This window comes from Malus domestica, chromosome 03, assembly GCF_042453785.1.
Source record: "Malus domestica chromosome 03, GDT2T_hap1".
Classification (NCBI taxonomy): Eukaryota; Viridiplantae; Streptophyta; class Magnoliopsida; order Rosales; family Rosaceae; genus Malus; species Malus domestica.
The window spans coordinates 28,782,617-28,807,336 of NC_091663.1; the positions used below are offsets into that span (position 1 = coordinate 28,782,617).

The 24,720-nt window shown below is 36.4% G+C and overlaps 3 protein-coding genes and 1 long non-coding RNA gene across 5 annotated transcripts; 1 reads left to right on the top strand and 3 right to left on the bottom strand.

Moving 5' to 3' along the window:
- Positions 1–1,695: 1,695 nt before the first annotated feature.
- Positions 1,696–4,237, bottom strand: LOC139194505 (uncharacterized). The gene is made up of 5 exons (XR_011579437.1): positions 4,051–4,237; positions 3,808–3,967; positions 3,634–3,702; positions 2,878–2,936; positions 1,696–1,881 (listed from the first exon to the last, which is right to left on the bottom strand). It is a non-coding gene; the product is annotated as an uncharacterized lncRNA (long non-coding RNA).
- A 2,530-nt stretch (positions 4,238–6,767) lies between these two features.
- Positions 6,768–9,551, top strand: LOC103419013 (uncharacterized). Its single transcript, XM_008357133.4, has 2 exons — positions 6,768–8,068; positions 8,800–9,551. The coding sequence occupies exons 1-2, from the start codon at positions 7,366–7,368 to the stop codon at positions 9,429–9,431; spliced, it is 1,335 nt and encodes a 444-aa protein (XP_008355355.1). The 5' UTR covers positions 6,768–7,365; the 3' UTR covers positions 9,432–9,551.
- A 6,615-nt stretch (positions 9,552–16,166) lies between these two features.
- On the bottom strand, positions 16,167–21,803 carry LOC103429408 (putative anthocyanidin reductase). 2 transcript variants are annotated; one of them, XM_070819270.1, is made up of 6 exons: positions 21,572–21,803; positions 18,991–19,158; positions 18,673–18,890; positions 18,361–18,520; positions 17,798–18,008; positions 16,167–16,478 (listed from the first exon to the last, which is right to left on the bottom strand). In XM_070819270.1, the coding sequence occupies exons 1-6, from the start codon at positions 21,750–21,752 to the stop codon at positions 16,322–16,324; spliced, it is 1,095 nt and encodes a 364-aa protein (XP_070675371.1). In that variant the 5' UTR covers positions 21,753–21,803; the 3' UTR covers positions 16,167–16,321. The 2 variants fall into 2 exon arrangements, with proteins under 2 accessions (XP_070675371.1, XP_070675372.1); XM_070819271.1 differs by having other exon boundaries at positions 18,991–21,429; positions 21,572–21,719.
- A 1,247-nt stretch (positions 21,804–23,050) lies between these two features.
- Positions 23,051–24,357, bottom strand: LOC103429415 (NADPH-dependent aldehyde reductase-like protein, chloroplastic). Its single transcript, XM_008367569.4, has one exon. The coding sequence runs from the start codon at positions 24,024–24,026 to the stop codon at positions 23,223–23,225; it is 804 nt and encodes a 267-aa protein (XP_008365791.1). The 5' UTR covers positions 24,027–24,357; the 3' UTR covers positions 23,051–23,222.
- Positions 24,358–24,720: the final 363 nt, after the last annotated feature.

The following is a 24,720-nucleotide window of genomic DNA, read 5'->3' on the forward strand; positions in this document are numbered from 1 at the left end:
AGAATATTTGGGTAACTGGACTTGTTCTAAGTATTTCAAAAGAATTACGTTATAATTTAAATTCATAAAAATGTGAGAGAAAAGTTGTATAAAAACAAGCGCATGAGGAGTGTCAATAATAACATTCTTAAGTAAAATGTAAATCATAATTGATCGTTTAGGTCAGCGACCCTTTGCACTTAATTTGTTGAAGGAGATTCTATGCCAAATTCTAAGAAAAAGGGTTTATTTTATTGAAAAGGATAAATTTAAATGACCTTTCTTGCTGCAACAAAGGAAAAAATTGGGCTAAAGATTAGCATCCAAAACAACTTGTAAGATTTTGCTCATGGTCTCATTTTCTTCCGAGAACAATTTACATAGCAAGAATATATTGTCACGTGAAGTTCTGTGTAAATAAAATGCAGACAAAGAAATTTACATATATTATTAATTTGTTGACACAAAACGTCAATACCAGCATATCCGTTCCATGTAAGCCTTTCATTTTACCTCCTTTTAGATTTGTGGTCAAAGCTAATAAGAATCATTGTCTTTGCGAAACCCCAAGTTGTTTTTGAGGTACTTTCGCCAAGAAAAACACTTTGTTTGTTTGTTTGTTTGTTTTCTTTTTTTGAGTTTCACTAATCGAAGTATCAAGTTTAGGTTCCAATTTATTCAGAAAAAAAGAAAAAGGAAAAAGGTTTGGATGCATTTGGCCGATTATTTCTTCAGCACTACAACGCACCAATTCAGTAGCCTTCTTTTGTCTCTTCTCTTTGTGCTGTTTGTTTATTTGATTCCCGCAGGAAAATATTGGTTTCTTCTGTGTAAATATAGAAAATGAGAATGCTGCTTCTCTTTAGTATACATACATACATACATACATACATACATATATATATACATATATATATATATATATATAAATTTATTTATGAGCATTGTTACGAGCCCGTTGATAATAATTTCAAATTTTCAGTTTTCATGTAAAATAAAATAGTTATTCAACTGCTTTTTAATTTTGTTCTTCGAATATTCATGCTTACACGCAAACGAAAGTAACATTTTCTTCATTTTCATTTGCAAGTAATCATTATATATAATTTAGTGAACTACGTCAACGGCTAGACATTAACGCTGAAACTATTAAAAACTCAAAACCACATCGTTTTAGACATGAACACGATATAATCACCAAAACACTAGTAGATAATCATATATTATGTGACAATCACAACTTAGTTGTTCAAACATTAATGCATCCCATACATTAGTTTGTGATATAAAATCATTGTTCTACCCGTCTAGAGCCACCTAGGCCCTTCTAGGCGCTAGGCGGCTAGCCAAACCCCGATTAATGCCTAGGCTTTTAAATAAAAAAAGGGTGCTTAGACTTGCTGAGGCGCCTGCCTAGGCACCCGCCTAAGTCGCGACTCACTTAGACAAAAAATAGATAACTTTCATTTTGCATTTTGTTTTGTTTTGTTTTTTTATTTTTTTAATAAATTGTAAGAGACTTGTTGCATACTTAAATGAATGCACATTATATGCTTGTTCCTCATGTTTTCATTATGTTCTAATACTTCATAATATATATGTCATTCTATTTTATAGTTTATGATGAAATTATATATATTTTAAGTATAAGCGGACGCTTATTTAAATTAAATATAATATATTTACTTAAATGCGCCTAGTCCGCCTAAGTCCTAGTGACACACCCCGTCCCGAAGGAGGGCATGCTGGCCGTCACGTGAGAGTGACGTAACCATTTGCACAGTACGGAAGCTTTAAGATACAATTTAAATTGATACACCCGAAGGTGAGTCCTAATTTTGTCCAATCTGTCAGAACACCGTTGAATTCCTCGTAGTCACCACACCTTTGTGATTCCTGAACCTGGAGGGGCGCAAAACCAAAATTGAGTGGGTCAGTAAAACAATTCTTTTCCAAATCCAAACATTTCTCAAAACGTTGTAACCCCTCTTCGTAAAACCTGTATACTTTCCCAGAAATGTAAAATATAAATATACATATATATTCTCAAAACTTCATTTTTACTATCTCAACATTATCTCTTTATCAATCATGCCATGCCATGTCATCTCAACATTTCTCATATTAATTATGCCATGCCACATCATCTCAACAGTAATAAGGTATGAATGCATCAACATAATCATATCAGGTGCAAGAAAGTAATCAACCGTAGGCCCTCTAATAGCCCTATACGGTTGAACCTAGAGCTCAAAATCTATCATTATCACTCTACCGGAGTCACCTCTGTGACCCGTCCGGCCTTCTGCACACAAGTTACGCTCTAGTGCTTCTCATAAATCATCTGTGCACATAATCTAAGGTCACCCACCAGTCGGAATCTCACTAACACTCTCGCGACTGGTCTGTCGTACCCACTCCGCGTGGACTGTACGACTAGCATCTACTTGGATCCAAGGCGAGCGTGCGATGCGGTGAATACTATAAGCACTAAACCATGGTGCAGGATTTGAGCTCAATATATATCATCATCATCATAACAGTAATTAAATACTCATCTGTGCGTCCACCGCACCATTTCATACATATGCATCATAAATCAATTCTTACATGTGCGTCCACCGCACCAATTCATACATATGCATCATAAATCAATTCTTACCTGTGCGTCCACCGCACCAATTCATACATATGCATCATATATTAATTCATGCATGGCATTTCAACTCACATTTCTATATACTTTTCATATCAATTCTATGCATGGTATTTCACTTCCCGTTTTTCCACATAACTCATATGCATTTCATTTTAAACATAATTTCATGCATTTTCAATTTATGGGAAAACGTTAAGTATATATATATATATATACGGAAAACAAAACTGCCCACTCACCTGGAGTTCGTCCAACAACTCCCTAGCACCACACATCAAGGCGTCACGACGATCGCCGCCTAGAATAGTAATCAAATCCAACCTCAGAATTCATATCGATAGAATATATAACTTATATAAAATACGTCACTACGTAGTTCGATCCGGAAGATCTGCCACTCAGATTTTAAATCCATAACTTCCAGAGGTCCACAATATATCTCTAGGATAACATCCTAAAATTTCATTACCATCCAACGGTCGGATCTCCGTCAATTTCCAAAACTAAGTGACGGTTAACATTTTATATTATGGACTTACAATTCCAATTCCGGAAGATCCGTACTCGGATTCCCAATCCGTAAGTTCCAATAATCCTCAAATATTACGTATTACAACGTATCAAAGTTTGGTGACAATCCAACGGTCGGATCATCAATTCACATTTTCACCTAAATGTGAAAACTATAAAACGTTATTTGAACACCTAACCAACAATCTTCAATAACTTTCTCATACGGTGTTCAATTTAGGTATATGAATATACCACAGTGATCTACTCGACGTCACGGACGTCGACATATTTTTAAAATAATTTTATTTTTATTTTTTATTTTTACTGTAGCACCTTCTTCTTCCTTGGGTCGCCGGACTGGTTTTTCCGGCGGCCGTTTTCTGGGCAGTTTTTCAAATTGCCATAACTTTGTCATTTCTCAACGAAATCAAGTGATTCAAAAACGAAAGTTGTAGCCCTTGAAGAGACAAAGATAATGGTACCTTGAACAACACCTAGTTCGCCGTGGTTTGGCCGGAAACTGCCTCGAAAGCCTCGGAGGTCGCCGGAAACTGGATATTTTTCAAATGAGTATAACTTCTTCAATACTCAACGAAATTGAGTGAAACAAAAAGGAAAGTTGTAGTACTTGACGAGACGAAGAGATTGATACCTACCTCGACTCCTAACTCGCCGGGGATTCGCCGTAAAACGCCTCGAAAGCTCCGGCCAAACTTTGAACTTGTCGATCTCCGTGTTCTTACGTCCAAAAACTTCCAACGAAGCACTCCGAGCTTCCTTGGGACCTCACTAAGCTCTCTGTGATCTTGTTTTAGCCTAAATCGTAACCATTTAAAAGATCATGAACAGTATATAAACACGGGACCTTAAAAACTAGGGTTTTCCGAAGCAAAACTTACCTGAAAATGGTGTCTACGTGATCGTGGAGTCCTCAGGGTTGCAATGGTAGTCTTAACTTGGACGTTGGTATAGGTTTTAGGTGGTTTTGGTGGTTGCCCGTGCGTTCGAGAAGAAGAGAGAGAGTGAGAGTTTCTGAGGAAGAGCTGAGGAAGAGAGAGAGAGTGACTGAGGAGATGAGAGAGAGACAACAAACGGGAAATGGGGAGGGATTTAGGGTGTAGGACCCTACCTAAAGTCCAAACACAAAATTATTAGTCCAAGTTTAAGTTTAATTAACAATAACTTAGGAATTTTCCGTAAAACCAATACCAAAATTACGCACCTTAATCCCGTTTAAGGGCATTTTCGTCTTTTCACGTCCTCGGAATTAAAATTCCAGGACGGGCTGTGACACCTAGGCCCCAACTCACCGTCAAACTAATGTCTAACGTCTTTTAGAACCTTGTATAAAAATACCATTTCTTTTTAGCAATGATCTAACTTTACCAATTCTCATCCTTTTTAGTATTTGCAAATATATTCAAAACTCACCAATTTTACGAAAATGCAAGGATCCATAGGAAAGTACGAAAATGTAGGGGTGGGTTAAAAAAACCGAAAACTGAAAAAAATCGAAAACCAAACCGAACCGAACGAAAAAACCAAACCAAAAAAAAAAACAGAACAAAAAAAATCGAAAAAAAAATGAACTGAACCGAAATTTCGGTTTGGTTTCGGTTTTGGCAAAAAACCGAACCGATTTGAACCGAACCCACCCCTACGAAAATGTACTGAATCGTTGACTAGTCAGTATTCACATAGGTATTCAATTTTACTGCGCGAATTGGCAAAAAATGCAGGGACAGAAATTGGACTTTGAGCTTTGGACTCAATCGTTCAAAAAAATTTCCTTCTAATTTTGTGTGGTGGTACAACAATGAAAATGATTTAGTCACTTAGTACTAAGGTTTAGTAGTATTCTTTTTTATTTATATGAGAAGTTTTAGGTTTGATTATTGTCAAATACGAATTTGAACCATATTATTGCTAACTTATTATGAGGCTTATTTTATCCTCTTCTCGTTAATGTAGATAATATCGTGTATTAAAAAATAAAAAACAATACCACTTAGTATTACGGTCTAGTAATATTCTTCTTCACTTGTAAGTGAAAGGTTTTAAGTTCAATTCTCGCCAAAGACGAACCACATTATTGTTAGCCTATTGTGAGGCTAAACTCACCTCCTTTCCCTCAATGTAAATGATATAGTTTGTTAAAAAAAAAACAAAAACAATAAAAATGGTTTCAGATTCAGACCAAGTAATTGAGAGAGACAGAGAGTAAGGTTAAATTTAATAAAAAAACAAAGATATGAAACCAGATTCAGAAATCAGAATCCATGTAATTGATGTCAAATCAGATTTCAGGGTTTAGTGTCTCTTTCTTTCACGTGAGCCCTCCTCAGTAACGATGCCCCATTTATTACTGTTACTAAGGTTTTCCTGAATTAATGTTTTGAACTTTTATGTTATATTTTTGTGAATAACTGTTTCATGCACGTCTTAATTGAATATAAAACGTTGTTTTTTTTTATTTTTTAAAACAATCGATATTATCTATACTAAGGGGAATGGGGTAACCTCATAATTGACTAGCAATGATGTGGTTTAAAGTCGTCTTTGGTGAGAATCAAATCTAAGACCTCTCACTTATAAGTGAAGAGGAATACCAATAGATCGTAACAGTTGCAAAGCTAGGAATTGTCAAGAGAAGGGGCGAAATTTAAACGGCTTAAGGTCCCAAAAAAATGTGGACATCCATTCGAGGCCTAAGTCTAGGGTTTGCATGAAGATTATGTGAACTACTCGGAATATTTGTAGGAGAATTTGCACTAAGCGAAATATTCAAAGTAGGAATTGGACATGACTTGACCTAGGAGGACTAGATGAATTTGAAATTTTTTATTATATATTGTATAAATAAGTGTCTATTTATTATATACATATAATAACTAAGAACATTGACTATAAAACATACAATATATAAAAATATTGACAAATTTTTTTATTACTTTGTTGTATTTGATAGTAGGAGATAAAAATTCAAATGATTACAAGTTCTTAATATTTTACAAAATATTTTTTAAAGTTTGTATGAATTTATAGTAAATTTGAAGATAAATATTAGTGTAAACAAAGTAGCTAAAAAAATATTGAAAAAGTGGTCAAATTAATCAAACAATAATTAAAAAACAAAACAAATCTCAATATAATCAGCGTATTAAATAGCTAGCTATATGGCCCAAACTGATTGGGTAAATAATTGAAAAACCAAAATGGGTAACTTTAAAATGGTACGTGGGGTGGGTGAAAGAGAAAGTTTATCTTCTTCCTCTCTCTCTTCTTCGTTACTTTTCAGTAGCTGCAAAATGCAAAGCCTGGGTATTTTGACAACAAAGGAAAAAAAAAAAAAAAAGTTTGCGCGCAAGAAATTCAAAAAACCAGATGGGACCAGAGGGGCAGAACCATCGGTCCTGGGCTTGATTTTCGGCTTGGGGAGAGGCAGTCGCCCCTTTTTGCCCTTATGTAGCTTTGCCCATGAACCGTAATACTAGGTGGCAATATAAAGCATTGATATGTGAAAAAAAAAAAAAATTGCATATGTGAAAAAAAAAAAAATTGCATATAAGACATAGCAATACATAATTAACCTTACATGATGGTAACCAGGTATCATATATAAGTTTTTCTCGATTTTGAGACCACTTGCCTATTTTGGAGAAACTTCCAAAATGCTTCATTTGAAAGAGAGAGTCTATAAAAAAAAACATTACCTACAAGGAAAATTATATTCACGCTTTTCAAATTATTTTTCTTACATTCTTTTAATTTTTTAATATTTTTATATCAAGTGTTAATGGTATATAGAAAATATTAAAAAATTAAAAAGATGTGAGAGAAGTACTTTAGGGTATGGAAATATAATTTCTCTACCTACAATATTTTGAGTGTTTATTTATTCAATTTTAAATAATATCTGTGGGTGTTTCATAAAAGTTTTGGGTTAGCTTCTTGAAAATTCTTGGACTAATGGTTGGTTTGGAAGTGGGAAAGAGTTAAAGTTTGAGTGAAAGGGAGTTGTGTGCCTAAATAGAAGTTGCAGTCCAAGAGAAGGTGATTGGCATCCCACCTTACATTTTCCAGCTTTTAATGGCAATGGAGAGTGATGACCTGCTTTTCAAAACAATGGAGAAAACTTGAAGAAAAAAGTGGAAAGGTTTGAAAAGTGCTGTTGGAGGAAGGAGAAAAAGGGGTATTATCAAATTAATCAAAAAATGCCAACAGTGTGGTTTTCTCTGAAGAAATCTCTTCACTGCAAATCAGAGCCATCAGATGTTCATGATCCAAGGGGCAGGAAGCAACTGAGCACAATCTCGACTAGAAAAGCAGGAGGAGGAAGATCAGGGTGCTCAAGATCCATAGCAAATCTCAAGGATGTGATTCACGGAAGCAAGAGGCATATGGAAAGGCCACCAAGTAATTGCAGCCCAAGATCCATTGGAAGCAGTGAGTTTCTCAACCCAATAACACATGAAGTAATTTTGAGCAACTCAAGGTGTGAGCTGAAAATCACCACCAACCTTGGTGGCTTCCAGGACGGAGTTGGGGGTGGAAATGCCAACAATGGCAGCGGTGGTGGCAGTGTCGGTGGTGGTTCAACTTTTGTTGATACCCTAAAGCCAGGCACACCTGGTCCTGGTGGGCACCCTACAATGCACTACTTCAATCCATCTTTAAGGCCTTCCTCAACTCCTCCTAGAAAAAGCCATTTTCTGGCTTCTGCAGAGAGTAAAGAAGGGTCTGCTGGCTTTAAGGGTTCTGCTTTTTCTGGAGGTGCTGGCGGAATTAGACAAAGCAATAGGATTTCTTTTGACACAGAAAATTCTAACGGCTCTTCTGCAATTACTTGCCACAAATGTGGAGAGCGTTTTACCAAATGGGATGCTGCTGAAGCTCACCATCTCTCTAAACATGCTGGTAAGAAATTACCCTTTTGCTGAAACTGAATGAAAATTTTCATTTTTCGGGCAAAGTTTTTTTGAAAATTAATATTTTTTGTAATTTATTCCAACCCTTTCTTTTTGTTGTTCTTGAGTGTTTTCTACTGCGTCTGTTTCAACTTTCCTTATCCTCTTAGGACCTATGTCTAAATTCTTCTGACCACAGAAACATTAACACTTTCGTTTACAGATTCTAATATTTGCCAATGCATCTTTCTTCTGACCAAAAAAAATTATTTTTCCTTCTCTTAGGACCAAAGTATATTTTTTCTGACCACAAAAATATAGGCACTTTTTTTTCGGACTGAGGAAAGAGGACCTTTGCAAAGATTTATCCTTTGTTTATTTTTTTATTTTTTTGAGCAAACCTTTGTTTAATTAATCCAGCAGAAAAGATTGAACTTGTTTAATTAATATATCCTTACTACATAATTTAATGAATCTAGCAGAAACTGGATTTTGGATTCAAGTGCATCTTTTGATTCGAGTCTCACTTAATCGCCTGAAACTCGATAAACTATCTTTTGGTTGGTATACCATGGGGATTGTTTTCATTTCCAAAATGGTTAATGATCTTTATGAACTAATCTTTTGATTCATCAATTGCTTTTTTTTTGGTCAATGACTCATCAATTGCCTGCTTAAGTGCTTTTCACTTGAGATTTTAGAGTAGATTTCCCACTCACACTATCCCTATATCTTTGGCAGTTACTGAGCTCGTGGAAGGTGACTCATCTCGAAAAATCGTGGAGATAATATGCCGGACAAGTTGGTTAAAATCCGAGAACCACTGCGGCCGCATTGAGAGAGTGCTCAAAGTCCACAACATGCAAAGAACCCTAGCGCGATTTGAAGAGTATCGAGAGATGGTGAAGACAAAAGCCAGCAAGCTGCCCAAGAAGCACCCTAGGTGCATTGCTGATGGGAATGAGCTCTTGAGGTTTTATGGCACCACCGTGGCCTGCTGTCTCGGCCTAAATGGCTCCTCGAGCCTTTGCGTATTGGAGAAATGCAGCGTTTGTAGGATCATACGTAACGGGTTCTCTGCGAAAAAGGAGCTCAAGGAAGGTGTTGGTGTTTTTACAACATCTACAAGTGGAAGAGCTTTTGAAGCAATTCAAATATTGGAGGAAGATGCAACTCTAAGGAAGGCTTTGATAGTGTGCAGAGTGATTGCTGGGAGAGTGCATAAGCCATTGGAAAATATTCAGGAAATTACTGGGCAAACGGGGTTCGATTCATTGGCTGGAAAAATGGGGCTTTATTCTAACATTGAAGAGCTTTATCTGCTAAATCCTAGAGCTCTCCTTCCCTGCTTTCTGGTCATCTGCAAACCCTGAAGATTCTTTTCATCTTTTTTGCTTTTGGAGGAGGAGGAAAAAATAGCTCAGTAAATCTGTTGTCTTCAGTTGGTGTTTGGAAAGTTGAAGCATATAAAAAAATGTGCTTTTGGGTGAAAATCATTCATTAGTTAATCTGTTGTTTTTTTTATTCAAGCAATATTCTTATCCAATCTGAATTCTGAACTATTGAGTAGGAAAACTGAATTTAAATGCAGAAGCAGGAGTACATTACTCTAATCAACTTGATTATGTCCAGCCCATATGTGCGTAATTTGTAGTCTTAAAAAAAAAGGTTTATCATAGTCATTGAATTATTGAATTGTGTGCTTGCTCTTGCCTGCACCAAAGTTAATAACATCCAAATGAGTGATAATCTCTAAACCCAAAGTGTGAACAAATAGTTCTTGGGAATGCAGAATATAACAAAAATAACTCTGAAATAATAGAACTAGCACTATTGGTACAGTAATTAATGAAAAATTAATTAACAGATTAAAAGTTAATGAAAACTTAGATTCCATCAAACTGTTAAATGGGATGGACCATATGAGAAGGGCATCAAATCAAGTGGTCCTTGTTGGGAAGTTTATGTCAAGGTTAGTCCAAAACCAGAGGACAAAAATAAAGGATTGCATTGCATGACATAAATTCACTGTCCAGCCCAAATTTGTTTTGTGTCTTTTCTATCCGTATCACTCTTTGGTTGGTGCTTACTCTTGGTGCATTAAGCAGCTAACATTCAAGATAAGTTCAGGGACTCGTTTCTCTCTCTCTCTCACCCTCTCCATACATATTATTGTTTGTGACCGTAATACTGTCATGTAATATTAACGTGCAAACGTTTTCATGTTTTAGGTGAACTGGTAGCACCACTTGGCAACTTTATGATCATGATTCACACCAAAATTTAACTCCTCTCTCTTCAGCTACACTGTTGTTAATAATTTACAGCAAGTGCTAATGAAGTGTTTATGCTTTAGGTTGAATTGCTTGCCTGTGTAAACGGCCACACATGTGCTAATTCATTGAAATTATAGCATTCCAATGTACTAATATTATTATCATCCAGTATTAACGATGTGTTTAGACATGTCTATGCTTTAGGGTCACCGCGTGAAATTGTTATGGTCATGATTCACACTAAAAGTCGAATCCTCCCTCTTTAGACTTTAGCCGCTTTGTGCTACGAATTTATCAAAATTACAACATTTATTAATGAAGCATTTACGCTTTAGGTTGAAACTGGTAAAACCGAATACCGGCATTAATGGCCACATAAACGTTTACTCCTCCCTCTTCAATATTCAGTCGCATAGTGTTACTAATCCATCACAGTTACAACGTACGTATGCTATAACACATTTTACTTTAGAATTAACTGATAAAATCACGATGGTGTTACGCCATACAAAACTTTGCTCCTCTCCCTCCTTCCCAAAAATAGTAATTGGTTGTGAGCTTTTGGAGTGTGCATCTACCTTTCTATTGGGAACACCATGCCCTTACTGAAACATCTGTACAGCTTTTGAAGGCAATGTGGCACATGCACCTCATAAATGAATCCTTCCTACCCCTCTAGGACACTTGTCTGAAATTATGATGTGAAGAAATTGAATGAGTATCTTATTAAATGTTTTGAAAGGAGGTAGCTTTTGGTTTTGGGGTTGCATTTGCATATGAACTCAAATACTTGAAATATTTTACTGCATGCAGAGGACAATTACTCCTTTGACAGTAACTCTTCAGTTCAGTCTTCATCGGGGCAGGCTGGGCAGCCAATGGCAATGGCTGTAGCAATGCAGAGAGATCATGTCAAGCTTCTGAATGTTATTTAATTGGAAGCGGCAGAGAGGTTTCGGTTCTGAAATGTTGTATCATATGCAGGCACCGCTAGGACTAGGAGTAGATGGCAATTTATGAGCTCTTTTCAGAAGAAATGATGTTAATTAGTGTAAACAAGTGTTGACGAGAGACAATTTAAGAATCGAATTATTGCACTAAGAAAAATAAATCTCACTTATCAAATGTTAATATCCGAGGCAATAATAGTTAGGTACAATAACATTCTTATTTTTTTTTTCTTTTTTGAACGAAATATGTCATTGATGAAAAGCAACAGATACATAAAATAAAACCATCTTCAACCGAGGGCTAATCAAATGACTTGTTTTAGCCCTCTGATCCTTCAAGATATTAATATTTTAATGAACAGTATATGGTCATATTTGCCTCCATCTCTAACCGAGGGCCAAATGACCATAGAGCTCGTTTTAGCCCTGTCACAAAAAACCGTCTCTAACAGAGAGTCAAAGGGCCAAATATAATTTATTATTTAAATTTAAAAACGACAACAATTTAAATTTAAAAACAACAACTTAAATTTAAAAACACCCACCTTTTACAAATTTCCCAACAACTGTGAAACTGAAGGGGTTTTGAGCTGCTCTCCATATACAATTCCTCCGCTTGGCATATCTAGAAAATATAATTACAAAAATTAAAGGAAATTAATTTATGAAATTAAATGTAATATAATTAAATATTTAAAATAAATTGTGAAAACACTTACTTCATCGTAGTAATTAGCGCCGTTTTCATGTCTATTTGCGGCTGCTAACAATGCTTGATGCCATTTGTTCAAACTTGGCTGAAGGTGTTTCTTCCATCTTGAAGAACAACTTTCGTGGTTCCGGATATTCAGTGGAGTGGTGCCTTCATAGAACTCTAAGTATTTTTTGGACACATGAGTCCAAACACCGTCATTTGTTTAACAATTCCCAATCACACTATCTTCCGACACCCATCTATAAGTCTTGCAAAGAGCTTCATCTTCTTTTCTGGTCCAAGCCTACCTTTCATTGCAGACGAAGCCATTTAAAAATTATTGAAAAAATTGAAGGATAGATTTTTGAAAGAGGAAATAAAATATGAGAATTGAAATGGTGAAAATTTTGTGAGGAATGGTGAATGAATGGTTTAGGTATTTATAGGAAAAAAATTAGAATTTTTAAGAATTTAAAAAAAAAAAAAAAAGGCCAAAAAAAAAAAAAAATTGAACCCAACGGTAACTGGCGTCAGCTAGCTGTTGAATTCAAATTTTTGTTTAAGCATTCATGTTGGATATAACCGACAGGAATAAATTTATAATAAATATATTCATATTGGTTATATCCGACAGGATTGCTGGAATTTTTGGTCAACCTTAGGCTGGCTGGCTGGCTGCATGCAGCCAACCCTTTGACCCTTTCAGATTCTGTGGGGCCCACGAGCCTTTTAGCCTGGCCCTCGGTTGGAGACAGTTTTCGGGCTATTTTCAGCCATCTGGACCATTTGGTTGGAGATGGCCGGCTGGCCAGAGGGCTCGTTTTAGCCCTCTGTCCTCCAAGATATTAATATTTTAATGAACAGTACAGGGTCATATTTGCCTCCGTCTCCAACCAAGGGACAAAGGGCCAGAGGGCTCATTTTAGCCCTATCACAAAAAACCGTCTTCAAACGAGGGCCATAGAGCTAAACATAATTTATTATTTAAATTTAAAAATAACAACAACTTAAATTTAAAAACTACAACTTATATTTAAAAACTACAACTAAAATTTAAAAACGACAAATTAAATTTAAAAACTACAATAACTTAGATTTACTATCCATAATCAACATCATCTTCATCATCCGCCATCGTAGGAGTATAGTTAGAGGTAAACAACTGTCGTCGGCTCATAATTTCTTTTTTTTTCCTATCAAAATAGGCCTTACTCAGTGGAGTATAATTTGAAGTGTTCCTTTCCATATTCTTATCATCCATCTCTTCTTGTATTTGTTTGGCCTGTTCTTCATGCCTACACTTCCTTTCTTCCGCCTCAAGGGCATTTTGCTCCGCCAATAATTGCAATGAGGCCGCCACTTCATGTTGAGCGGCGTAATCATCATTTGCCTTGCCTTTTTCCTTCAACCTTCGCGCCTTGTTTCGTCCCATAGCCCTAGGTATGGAACCTTCACCCAAAGACGGATTTTCTACCCTTGTTTGTTGAATGGTTGGAGATCCATCTTCATCCATATCTGCAGCTGAGGATGCAGTTCCGAACACCGGCGTAGGAGCTCTCTGTGGTGGATCTTCAAATAACACCCACCCTTTACAAATTTCCCAACAACTGTGAAACTGAAAGGGTTTTGAGTTGCTTTCCATATACAATTCCTTCGCTTGGCGTACCTAGAAAAAAATTAAAGTAAATTAATTTATGAAATTAAATGTAATATAATTAAATATTTAAAATAAATTGTGAAAACACTTACTTCGTCGTAGTAATTAGCGCTGCTTTCATGTCTACTTGCGGTTGCTAATAATGCTTGATGTCATTTGTTCAAACTTGGCTGAAGATGTTTCTTCCATCTTGAAGAGCAACTCTCGTGGTTTCGAATATTCACTGGAGTGGTGCATTCATAGAACTCTAAATATTTTTTGGACACACGAGTCCAAACACCGTCATTTGTTTGACAATTCCCCCTCACACTATCTTCTGACACCCTTTTATAAGTCTTGCAAAGAGCTTCATCTTCTTTTCGGGTCCAAACCCTACCTTTCATTGCAGACGAGGCCATTTGAAAATTATTGAAAAAAATGAAGGATATATTTTTGAAAGAGGAAAGAAAATATGAGAATTGAAATGGTGTAGGAATGGTGAATGAATGGTTTAGGTATTTATAGGAAAACAAATAGAATTTTTTTTTTTAAAAAATGCCCAAAAAACCTAAAAAAAAATATGAATCCAATGGTAACTGGCGCCAGCTAGCCGTTGGATTCAAATTTCTTTTTAAGAATTCTTGTCTGTTATAACCGACATGATAGATGATTTTCTAACCAGCCCCAGGCTGGCTAGCTGCATGCAGCCAACCCTCCAGCGCTTTTCGATTCCGTGGGGCCCTCTTAGATTCCACAACCCTCTGGCCTAGCTCTCGGTTGGAGACGATTTTCGAGCTATTTTCGACCCTCTGGCCCTCTAGACCTTTCGGTTGGAGATGGCCTAAGGGACCTAATAAAATTGGGGAACCTACCAGCAAGTAAAGACCCCCAAGGAGACAGTGGACCTAAAGGTAGATAAAGAGGACCAAGAGCGCAACTCAGGTCACCACCCGAAGGCCAGAAACCAAAGAGAGCGTTAGTGGGGGCAAGGAAGGCCATCAATGGACAAGATATGGACCAGACTTCCAAACACATTTCTCTTTTAAAAAGTCCAAAATTTTCTTCTCTTCAAAATGGAGTTAGAGGAATGATTTGTGGAGAACGTGTTGAAAATTACAAGAATTGCGCATCAAAATTATGAAAAAATATATGTCACTTATATTGGGCGGTTCCACTCTTAATTACAGTACGATATTTTGTGATAAAGACTTCTACACCTGTTATGTTTTGCAAGTAATAAGATGCAAATAAATGAACCATATCAATGTGATTAATTGTGAACTACTAACCTGTCTCCATAGCATCTGGACTCTAACCCTCGAGTACTTTTCCAAGCCTTTAGTTAAAACTTAAACAAAGGCGAATAAAGGTCAAATTTTTACCTGTTTCATTAAAGATTCTTTCTCTCTGTCATTTTCCTCCAATTAGCGAATGAATACTTGTTTGAATACATATTTGTTTCACAGATGAATCTCCACTTTATGCAGGTGGAAACCAACTTGTCTTCTCACTTGGGCTCTTTGGCCAAAACATTTGACTTGGATGTTACATTTAATAGTGATGCGGACTAAAGGACGCCCAAAAAGCTGGCTGTTCTTTTAACTTCAATTTGACAGATAGATAATTGCTTTTCGAATTTAGGGCACGTTTGATATTATAGAAAGAAAAAAATATGAAGCATTTTAAAAATTATTTCTTCAGAATAATTTTAATGACTTAAAAACTTGTTTAATATGAAATTCAAAATTACTTTTAAATCTTAACGATTGAAGAAATAAGAAAGGGAGAGAGAATAGAGAAGATAAAAAGAAAGGGAGAGAGAATAGAGAAGATAAAAAGAAAGGGAGAGAGACAAAGAAAGTTGAGGGACAAGATCGGAAGAAACAGAGAAGAGAAAGGAAGATGAGAGAAAAATTATAATATATTGGAAGAGAAATGAGAGATAAAAAGAGGAGAGTAGAGAGAAAGATCATGACATATAACACAAGGGAAGTGAGATGGTAGAGAAGAGGAGAGAGAAATAGGTTTAAAAACCGACTTAAGCTAATATTTCAAGTTGGTTTTGAGTTGATTTTTTAAAAATAGTCTTACTAAACAAGAATTATTGACCTAAGACTCAAAAATTGTTTTTGAGTTAAAAAAAATTAGATTCAAATTGCATATCAAATAGACCATTAACGTTTCACCAATTCTTGAAACTAACTTTAAAAATGCTTCATAGAAACACTACTAGCAAAAGTACTTGGGAGGAAACGACTTTGTAGATGCATTTTGATACCTAGCTACCTACAACAACTCAAATGCAGTAAAATTTCCAAGCTTGTGGAGCACTAAACGGTCCTCTCTGACTTATCGATCCATAGTTCTTGCCGGATCATACGGTAGGTTATTTTTTTCAATATATTGTTGTGGTTGTACAATGACCACCTTATTTGCCCCATTGGAGTGGCATGAAAATACAGAGGAATGAAAATGTATGTTTTCCAACAGGCCCACATCTTTGATCGATGATAAAGGATTTAGTTTAATTAAACTTCAAACAAGTAAGTGCATTTGAAGATAAAAATATCACGATGTACCAATAATCATGACATGACCATACATTGACAACTGTAAGTTCATCGTATCAACGATATGAACAACATCGACAACATGTCCTCATTTAAGAAAAAATGTTGTTAACCGCAACGTAGAAAAACTCTAGACTCTAAATGGGAGGTAGAAAGCCATAACCTAAACAACAAGAAACTGTCTGGTGAACGATATCTTCAATGCCATGCTTGTAAGTGAATCCCAAATCAGTTAGCTTCTTTGAAGAGATCTCGGAAGGTACTACATCATTTTCTTCCGCAATAACTCTGTACCTGCAAAATATGTGCATAATAGTAAGGTTAAATATTGAAGGGGAAATATCGATAAATTTAGGAGACGCATGTAATTAGTAGTAAATCATTTGAGTTACAACCTCGAACCTTGAAAATATATATTGAGTAGAAATAAGGTGCTAAATCCACTGAGACCAGCTCCCAAAACAAATTTAGACTTTTGGCTTCAGTTATTTGGCCAGAAACTATGTTATTGCTCCAATGGTAAGGTCTACATTTTGGGCTAAAAAGTTGTTAAATATCGTTTTAGCCTACTATTTTTGTTTCCGTTAACTTAAAAAAAAAGATATTTGTTTAGATTAATTTTGTGAACATTTAAACGTAAAACTATATAAATTTCAAGAAAATATGAAAAATCACACAATAGACACATTGAAACCAGAGTTCCACATTGATTGTGTGAATGCATGAACAAATGGATGACTATATATAGTTTTAGGGTGATATTTAAGTCAAATTTTTTTCTCAAATTATTTAAACCGTTGGATATTTTTTTGACCATTAGATTTGGTCTCATTTTATCTTTGCCATTGAATTATAAGTAAAAGTAAATAATATAAATATAAATGTTTGAAATGTGATCATTGGATCAATCAACGATTATTTGATTTGATCTGCAAAGCTGTTAGTGGTGGCCAACTCATAATCATTCAAATAGGAGGGGAGTGAAAAAGACAGAGATTAAGAGGGGAGATAATTTTTCTCCTATCTTCAGAATTAGGTGCATCACATGTCTCGCACATCGTTATGCCGACGTTTGGTATTCGTTGCGAAATCCCACGCGTAGAGGTGAGTCCCACTCGTTTTGGTCTGGCCACTCTTTCGGCCACCACTGGAAGCCCAATCAAAAGGCAAAGGCCTAAAATTATAGGCCTTGGACCAGAGTTGGAATTGGTCTAATTAACTTTACTTTCATGCTATTAGTCATTCATTTGGTCTTTTGAGAAAATGGTTATTGAAGATATATATATATATATATATATATATATATATATATATATATTTTTTTTTTTTAACAAACAATATTATCTATAATAAGGAGAAGAGAGTGGGCTTAACCTCACAATGTATATACAACGATGTGATGAGGATCTAAGTTGAGAACTTAACTTGAGGAACATATTGTTTGTCTAAATACTTCAACTTGAAGCCCACCCATCGTCTAATATGATAAACCACTTAGTTTTTCAATTAATTTGGGTGGCGGTAGTTGAATTCAGGATTTCATCCAACATTAAGAAGAGAAGTACCTCCGAACATATATGTGACTTGAAACGTTTATAACAGAAAAAGTATACCTGTTTGAATTTGAGCAAGGATATGCCTGAGCTAGATAGTTAAGCAACTTGGATATTGGACAACTTTGGGCAACGCATACGTAACGACCTTCAGCTTTGGCATGCTCCATTAAAAACATGTGCGCATTGCATGTATCTTCAATGTGAACTAACGCAATTGATCCCATCCTTGCATTTACAGCAGATAATATGCCATAGAGTTCAGAGTCACCTGCATAGAAGATCATATTCATAGCTTCAATTGTCTTTACGATATCCACACCTTTTATCTGTGGAAATTCTATAATAGCACGTTGCATTCAATGCAACATAAAATGAACGCGTAAGATTTAAAGAAATGGATTTTGTACTTTCATTTACCCCATTAAAAAACCCGGTGCACTTAAGGGTTAAGGCCATATGGTATTGTAATCACACCCCTTATTTTATTTACGTATAAAAATAAATTTAAACTATATTATATTGGAAAAGCTGCATAGTTTATTTGTATATTCAATGATAAATTTTTCTCGTACCATGGGCATTTTAAGAAGGGAAGAAGAAGATAGATACAGCAGAACCACCTGTTACTGGAGAAAGAAGAACTTGAATGCTTGATGGAACTTTGGAAGTGAGAAAAGGCCCCCCAACAGTACTTGTTATGACTGATACAAGATTAATCCCTTTCTCACTTGCAAATTTGAATGCTGCTTCCTCCGTGAGAATCTTCAAAAGTACATAAACCTGTCAATTAAAGAAAGAACGTTTTTCATGCACAATGAAGCCTCGTTTGTTACGTCAAACCATACTGACTATTTCAACTGGATAGACTCGGACTACTAACTATTTTCTAATAGTAAGAATAAAGCATGATAGAGAGAAGAGGAAACATTTACCCATCCATTTGCTTTTGCAGTTAGAACTTGATCAACTGGAGTTTGGCAAGACTCATCAACAACAACTCTTGCATTTCCGTTTCCGTCTTTGGCGGTGATAGTACTAATGGAAGAGGTGAGTACAACCCTTTTCACCGTTCCGGAATTCACACAGGATTTGAGGAGGTCTAAGGTTCCTTTGATCGCAGGCTCAATGATATTTGATCGAACATAACTCTCTAGAGATCAAAATTTCAGATAGGAACTCGTAAGGGTTTTATGTACTAAGAGTGCATATGTGCAATTTTTGTCCAGTGAAAATGTAACATGATGCATTACCAATGTTTTCTTTGACAGTAACACTGAATTCCATGGATGCTGCAACGTGAAATACACCGTCGCAGCCCTTCACAGCCTCGTCGAAGCTTCCTTCTTCTCCCAAATCCGCTCGGAGCAATCTCAACCGGTCAATGCTTGTCCACAATGATAATAGGTGCAAACACTTGGCTGTGCAATTTTAAGTGGAAACTCATCACCCTTATTGAAACAATATGAGTAGTCCGGTTGTTTCGGCTGATAATTAGATTGGTCTTGATTCAAAGAAAGCCCAGATGTGCAAAGCAATTTTCAACTTGGGCTAGTGGTGGCTTTGGTAAAGGCGGTAGCCTATGGATTATTTAATTATTATTATCCGGCAGCTAATAGGCAGCAGCTTTACAATTAGAAGTGACAAGGAGCATATGATAGCCAGAAATGGGTAGATAACGAAAAGGAAAGAGGTGACTCACTCTTTACCAAAGGCAATCGTTTGGAGAGAAGTGCACTAGAAAGAGAAAGCTTGGACACTCGGGCCAAAAGTCTATAAAAGCAACAAGAAAGGCAAGCAAAAAGGACTCTCAACACTCTGAACTCAACAGCAAGAACCCTAGACAACCTTGTTATTTTCTATCATTTCCTTTGTCACTTTTTAGAAGCTCTGCTGCATGTACTCATGTAGTATATATTCCCTTTTGTGAAACTTTTAGTGCTATTCCATTAGAGAAATTGCTTGTTTTGTAAAACACAAGAAGAAATGCTCAGCGAGGAGACAAACCTTGTCTGCCAAGGTTGAAACCTCGCCCAAACCTCCTTTATTTACATTTCTGTGAAGTAGATCTGGCTTTTATGTATTTTCCTTAATCTTTATGTTGATCTCCAATGCTTATTTCAAAGTTTTTACATGCTTAATCATGTTGAACCAAATGTTTTTACTTACCTTGTTGCTAATCAAAGTTGGATCTCAAGAAAGTTAGCAACCTGAATGAAAATAAACCTTTCTATAACTTGACATATGATGTACAATCAAAAGTCCTTGTTTACAAGGTAGAGAAAAGAACTTTTTACGGACTTAACCCATTTGTAAACAATCATTTTTTAACTAAGGAGTCTAAGTAACTTGCGGCGCAAGTAATCGACTTATTTGAAGACTAAAAACTCAATCTGTTCAATAAAGATATCGATGGCACGACCAGATTTCTTTTAGCTTTGCTTGAAAGCCTAAGGGCCCACAAAGGTCCTGCAAAGGCACCTTTCAAACTAACTCTAAAATCATAATGCATAAAATCAGGCAGTGAACCTTGCCCGACTGGCAAGACAAGGGGAGTTATGTGAGGGACATTCTAGCCCGAACACCAGTTACTTATAAGCATATGCGATATAAGGTTCCATGGAGCACATGTAATATGAGGAGTATTCCAATACTTATAAGCACATGTAAGGTCCCTCCTCCTATCAATGTGAGATTCTTTCTCAACACCCCCTCTCATGTGTGGAGAATTTTAAAGCCTAACACGTGGACAACACAAACGAGGTGACGTGAAGTACATGTGGACCTTGGACTTCACACATGAGACAACCTCTCTGACACCAAGAAGAAGTTGAGGTTTTCCAAATAAAACTAATTGACTATATAAGGAATAACTCAAATACTTATAAGCACATACAAGGTATTTTCTATCCCAGTTGTGGGGTTCATACTCCCAACGGCATCTCAACTAGAAACTAGACCTATTAATTGGACCGGGCCAGCAGAAACTTACATTCCTAGTCTATCAATCAAATGCCATACTTGGTTTATTCTCAGACTCATATTTAGAAGGGTTAATTATAGTTATAGTATGGTGCAGAAATTCCATTCATACACGCATATGTATATTTATATATATTGACATTGGGATCGAATTTAAAATGCATGTAATTATTACTTAACCTTGGTAGTCACATGACTCTAAGGCAGGCCTATTGATGATTTTTCTAGCTAAAACAAACTTTGACTAAAAAAAACTTTACCAACATCAGAATCCCAATTTTTTTTTTCAATAGCTCAAATTACTCAACAGTATGGAAAATGAATAGTCATGATCAAATTAGAAAAATACTATTTTTGCATACTTATCAATTTAATAAATATAAAACCCCAAATATTAAGTAATCCGGACTATTGAAGACTTATCCCATAAGCTGATGTCAACTCAAATATGATCCTTCTTTCAGCTACTATGCAAGTATCGATGCTTTGACTTAAAAATTACGCACATTTTAGAAAGTTAATGTTACTCATGTGAAGGACTTGAATCCAACAGGTTAATTGTCACCATGAGGTGACCATTAATGTAAGATTTATGTGTAAGACTCTCTCAACATGATCTTATATTAGTTGACGAAGCTTTCTGGTGGTGGTGAAACCAGAAATTCTCTCTCCTTACTCAGGGTTCTTCTGCCATCTCTCTTTCTCCCTTTCTAGTTCAAAGATCAACCACAAAAAAGTCACACAAGCAAAAATCTAAACAAAGAAAGTTATGTTGTTCTGCTTGGATGAAAATAAAAACTTGAAAAATAAAACCAGAAAACATTAAGAGCTTGGTTAAAGAGATGAACAGACCAGGATCACGGACTGTGGCATGAACCATGTGGCCTTTCTCCAGGAGGCTCTTCACCAACCAAGACCCTATAAAACCAGTGGCTCCGGTAACACAGTAAGTTGCCATAGCTCTCCCTTTCTTTTGCCCGCACGCTGACACACACACACAGAAATATATATAAACACACAGAGAGATATGCATATATAATCAATAGTGTTGGCTGTTGTAATCATGTAGCATATATAATATTCATATCCGAAAAATAGTATAATAAGAAACCAATAGGCGACCGACAAAGCATGTGAGGCGATAGTAATAAATCGTTTTTTTTTTTAAATTTTGGAAAGCAAATATTTCCATTTCTGGTCTACCATGTATGGAAGTCACATCAATTACAAATGTACTATTTTTGAGGGACAATGATTGTCTGCCCGATCTCGTGCTTTTTCATGTCTTTTTGTTTGTATGGTCACGGTTAAATCACGTCAACATTTTATGTTACTATTTATTTTTGTCTTATTATCTTTATAAAAAAATAATATAAAATGTTGACGTGGATTAACCGTAACCACACAAAACAAGAGAACACGGAAGGGTACGGGAACAAAAAGGGCAGACAATCCTTGCCCATTTTTGAGATGAGAGTGTGTGTTGTCAATGCATGCATGGTTGCCAAATGTTAAATCATCCACGTGATTTGATTTGTACACACTCTCCACATTCATACAATTGGGTTAACATATTTACCCAAAAAGGCCAAAAAAAGAAAAGAAAAGTATTTACTATTATTAAGAGGACTTTTTTTTTTTTTTTTTTTTTAAGTGAGACTCTTTAAATAGACTCTATGCTATCTTATGCTTTCTACACAATGTTCTGTAGTGTTAACATGAGAATTGATATTAAACTGTGAAGTGACGTAAAGTTTATAAAGAGTTTCACTTTTGAGAAAGTCTTATTAGCATTTCTATTTCCATATTAATTTATCCATCATGTATGACGTAGAAGTGTTTGATTTGCAGTATTCGAACTTGAGACTTGACATATCACTAAATTAAGAACTAGATAAATAAATCTGTAATAATAATGCATATATTAAGGGAAAAAAAAGTTTGAAGAAAGTATATTCTTGTGGAAACTACACCTCTTGGCTTACTAAAAAATGACTAGAGTTGTAAACGAGTGGAGGCAAACCGAGTATCACTGTCGTCAATTTAGCTTGTTTTAATATTTCTCAAACTTGAGCTACGTTTGACTTGCTTATTCTACAAGCCAAGTTCAAGCGAGGTTTGAAATTCAAACTCGATGCCAGATTCAGTCTGTTTTGAGTTTAGTATAATAAGTTGGTCTGACCTTACAACAAAAAATCACAAGTTAATTGGTGGCATATTTTAATGATAAATATATAACACAATTTCACACATATATAGTACTTTGAGACGATCACATTTTTCATAACTTTCTCATTTTTTGTTTTTTTTAGGTGATTCGAAATCCCAAGCTGAATCAATTTATGTGTTCAAGCTGAATCCAGTTCTACAAATTTAATATGGTGCTAAAAATATTTCGTTGAGTTTCTTGCCATCTTTTTTGTTACCAAAACCGGCAGCAGTGCGCGGACAATTTTTCTATTTCTTATCTAGACAGCAAATAAACACAAAATGCTAGAGTTGATCAAATGAAAAATCCACCGTTGATCCGAATGACCTGACCATTGACCCACTCGCCTGCATCCGCCGCTAAAAACCCCACAATCCCAGACACATCCTTGGGCTCGCCCAATCGACCCAGAGGGCAAGCATCCTCAAGCCTCTTAACCATCTCCTCACTCTTCCCGGCAAAGAACAACTCCGTCGCCACCGGCCCCGGCGCAACGCAATTCGCAGTTATTCCAGTGCCCTTGAGCTCCTTGGCCAAAATCTTTACCATCGTCTCCACCGCCGCCTTGGAGGCCGCATAGGCTGCGTACCCAGGCATAAGCCCCCCGACGACCGACGACGTTATCATAATAATTCTCCCGCCGCCGCCGCGCTTGACTCTCTTCGCTGCTTCCCTAGAAACCAAAAACGCCCCTTTGGTGTTGACATTGAATGTGTTGTCCCAGTCCTTCACCGCCGTATTGGCCACGCTGGGATATTTGGGATCCAAAACCCCCGCGCTGTTCACGACGATGTCGAGTTGGGTCCCGAATTCTTGCTCGGCTTTGTCGAAGAGCTGCTTCACCTGATCCGGGTCCGAGACGTCTGCTCGGACCGCAATCGCTTGCGATTTTGGGGTTGTCTGGTTGAGCTCCGAGACTAATTGATCTGCTTGCGCTGAGTTTGATGAAGCGTAATTGACAACGACCTTTGCGCCGAGGGAGTGGAGGTGAGCTGCAATGGCACGGCCGATGCCGCGCGAACCGCCGGTTACGATGGCTACGCGGCCGTTGAGGGGCAGGGAAGGGGAAAGGGAAGAGGAAGAGCAGTGTTCAGCCATGACTTAGGGATCTGGGATGGTGATTATGGAGATAATATATTATTATTTGGTATGCAAATCGTTGGATTTTTCAAAGGGATGATGCGTCAGCACTTACATAAGCGTCACCAAAACTAATTTTTCTGTACGCTCTAAACACCAAACACTAAAGTTACACATATCAAATGTTGATTTGTTTATCTACGTGACAGTGACAGAGGCGGATCATATGTGGCGTGACGTTTTGTGCTAATTATTTAAGAATGGATAATATTAAGTAGATTAAATTTCAAATTAAATTTGTAAACCGAATGATATGTCACTAATAAAAAATAAGTACGTTAATTAACAACAACCACATCATTTGGTTTCTCTAGCATTATTCTTTAAGAATAGGTCGTACCCAGTGTACAAGGCCCACGTAATATATTTTTATAATAACTCTTGAGATGGTACATCAGGTGAAGTGTTTCAAATAATTATAAAATGAGATTTAGTTCACAAATTTCTACACAAAAATAGTTAATGATCAGTTGCGCGCTGCCCATAATGCCTTGCCCTGCCCAATGTTCATCGAGGCATTTCATCGAGCAGTTAAAGGGCATACATCAAGGACAATTCTAAGCTTAAAAGGGACAGCACTCATGTCTTGTATAGAGATTTGCCAAAGTTGGGAGGGTCAGCTGACCCATCCCGCCTCTTAATGGGTCCGCCA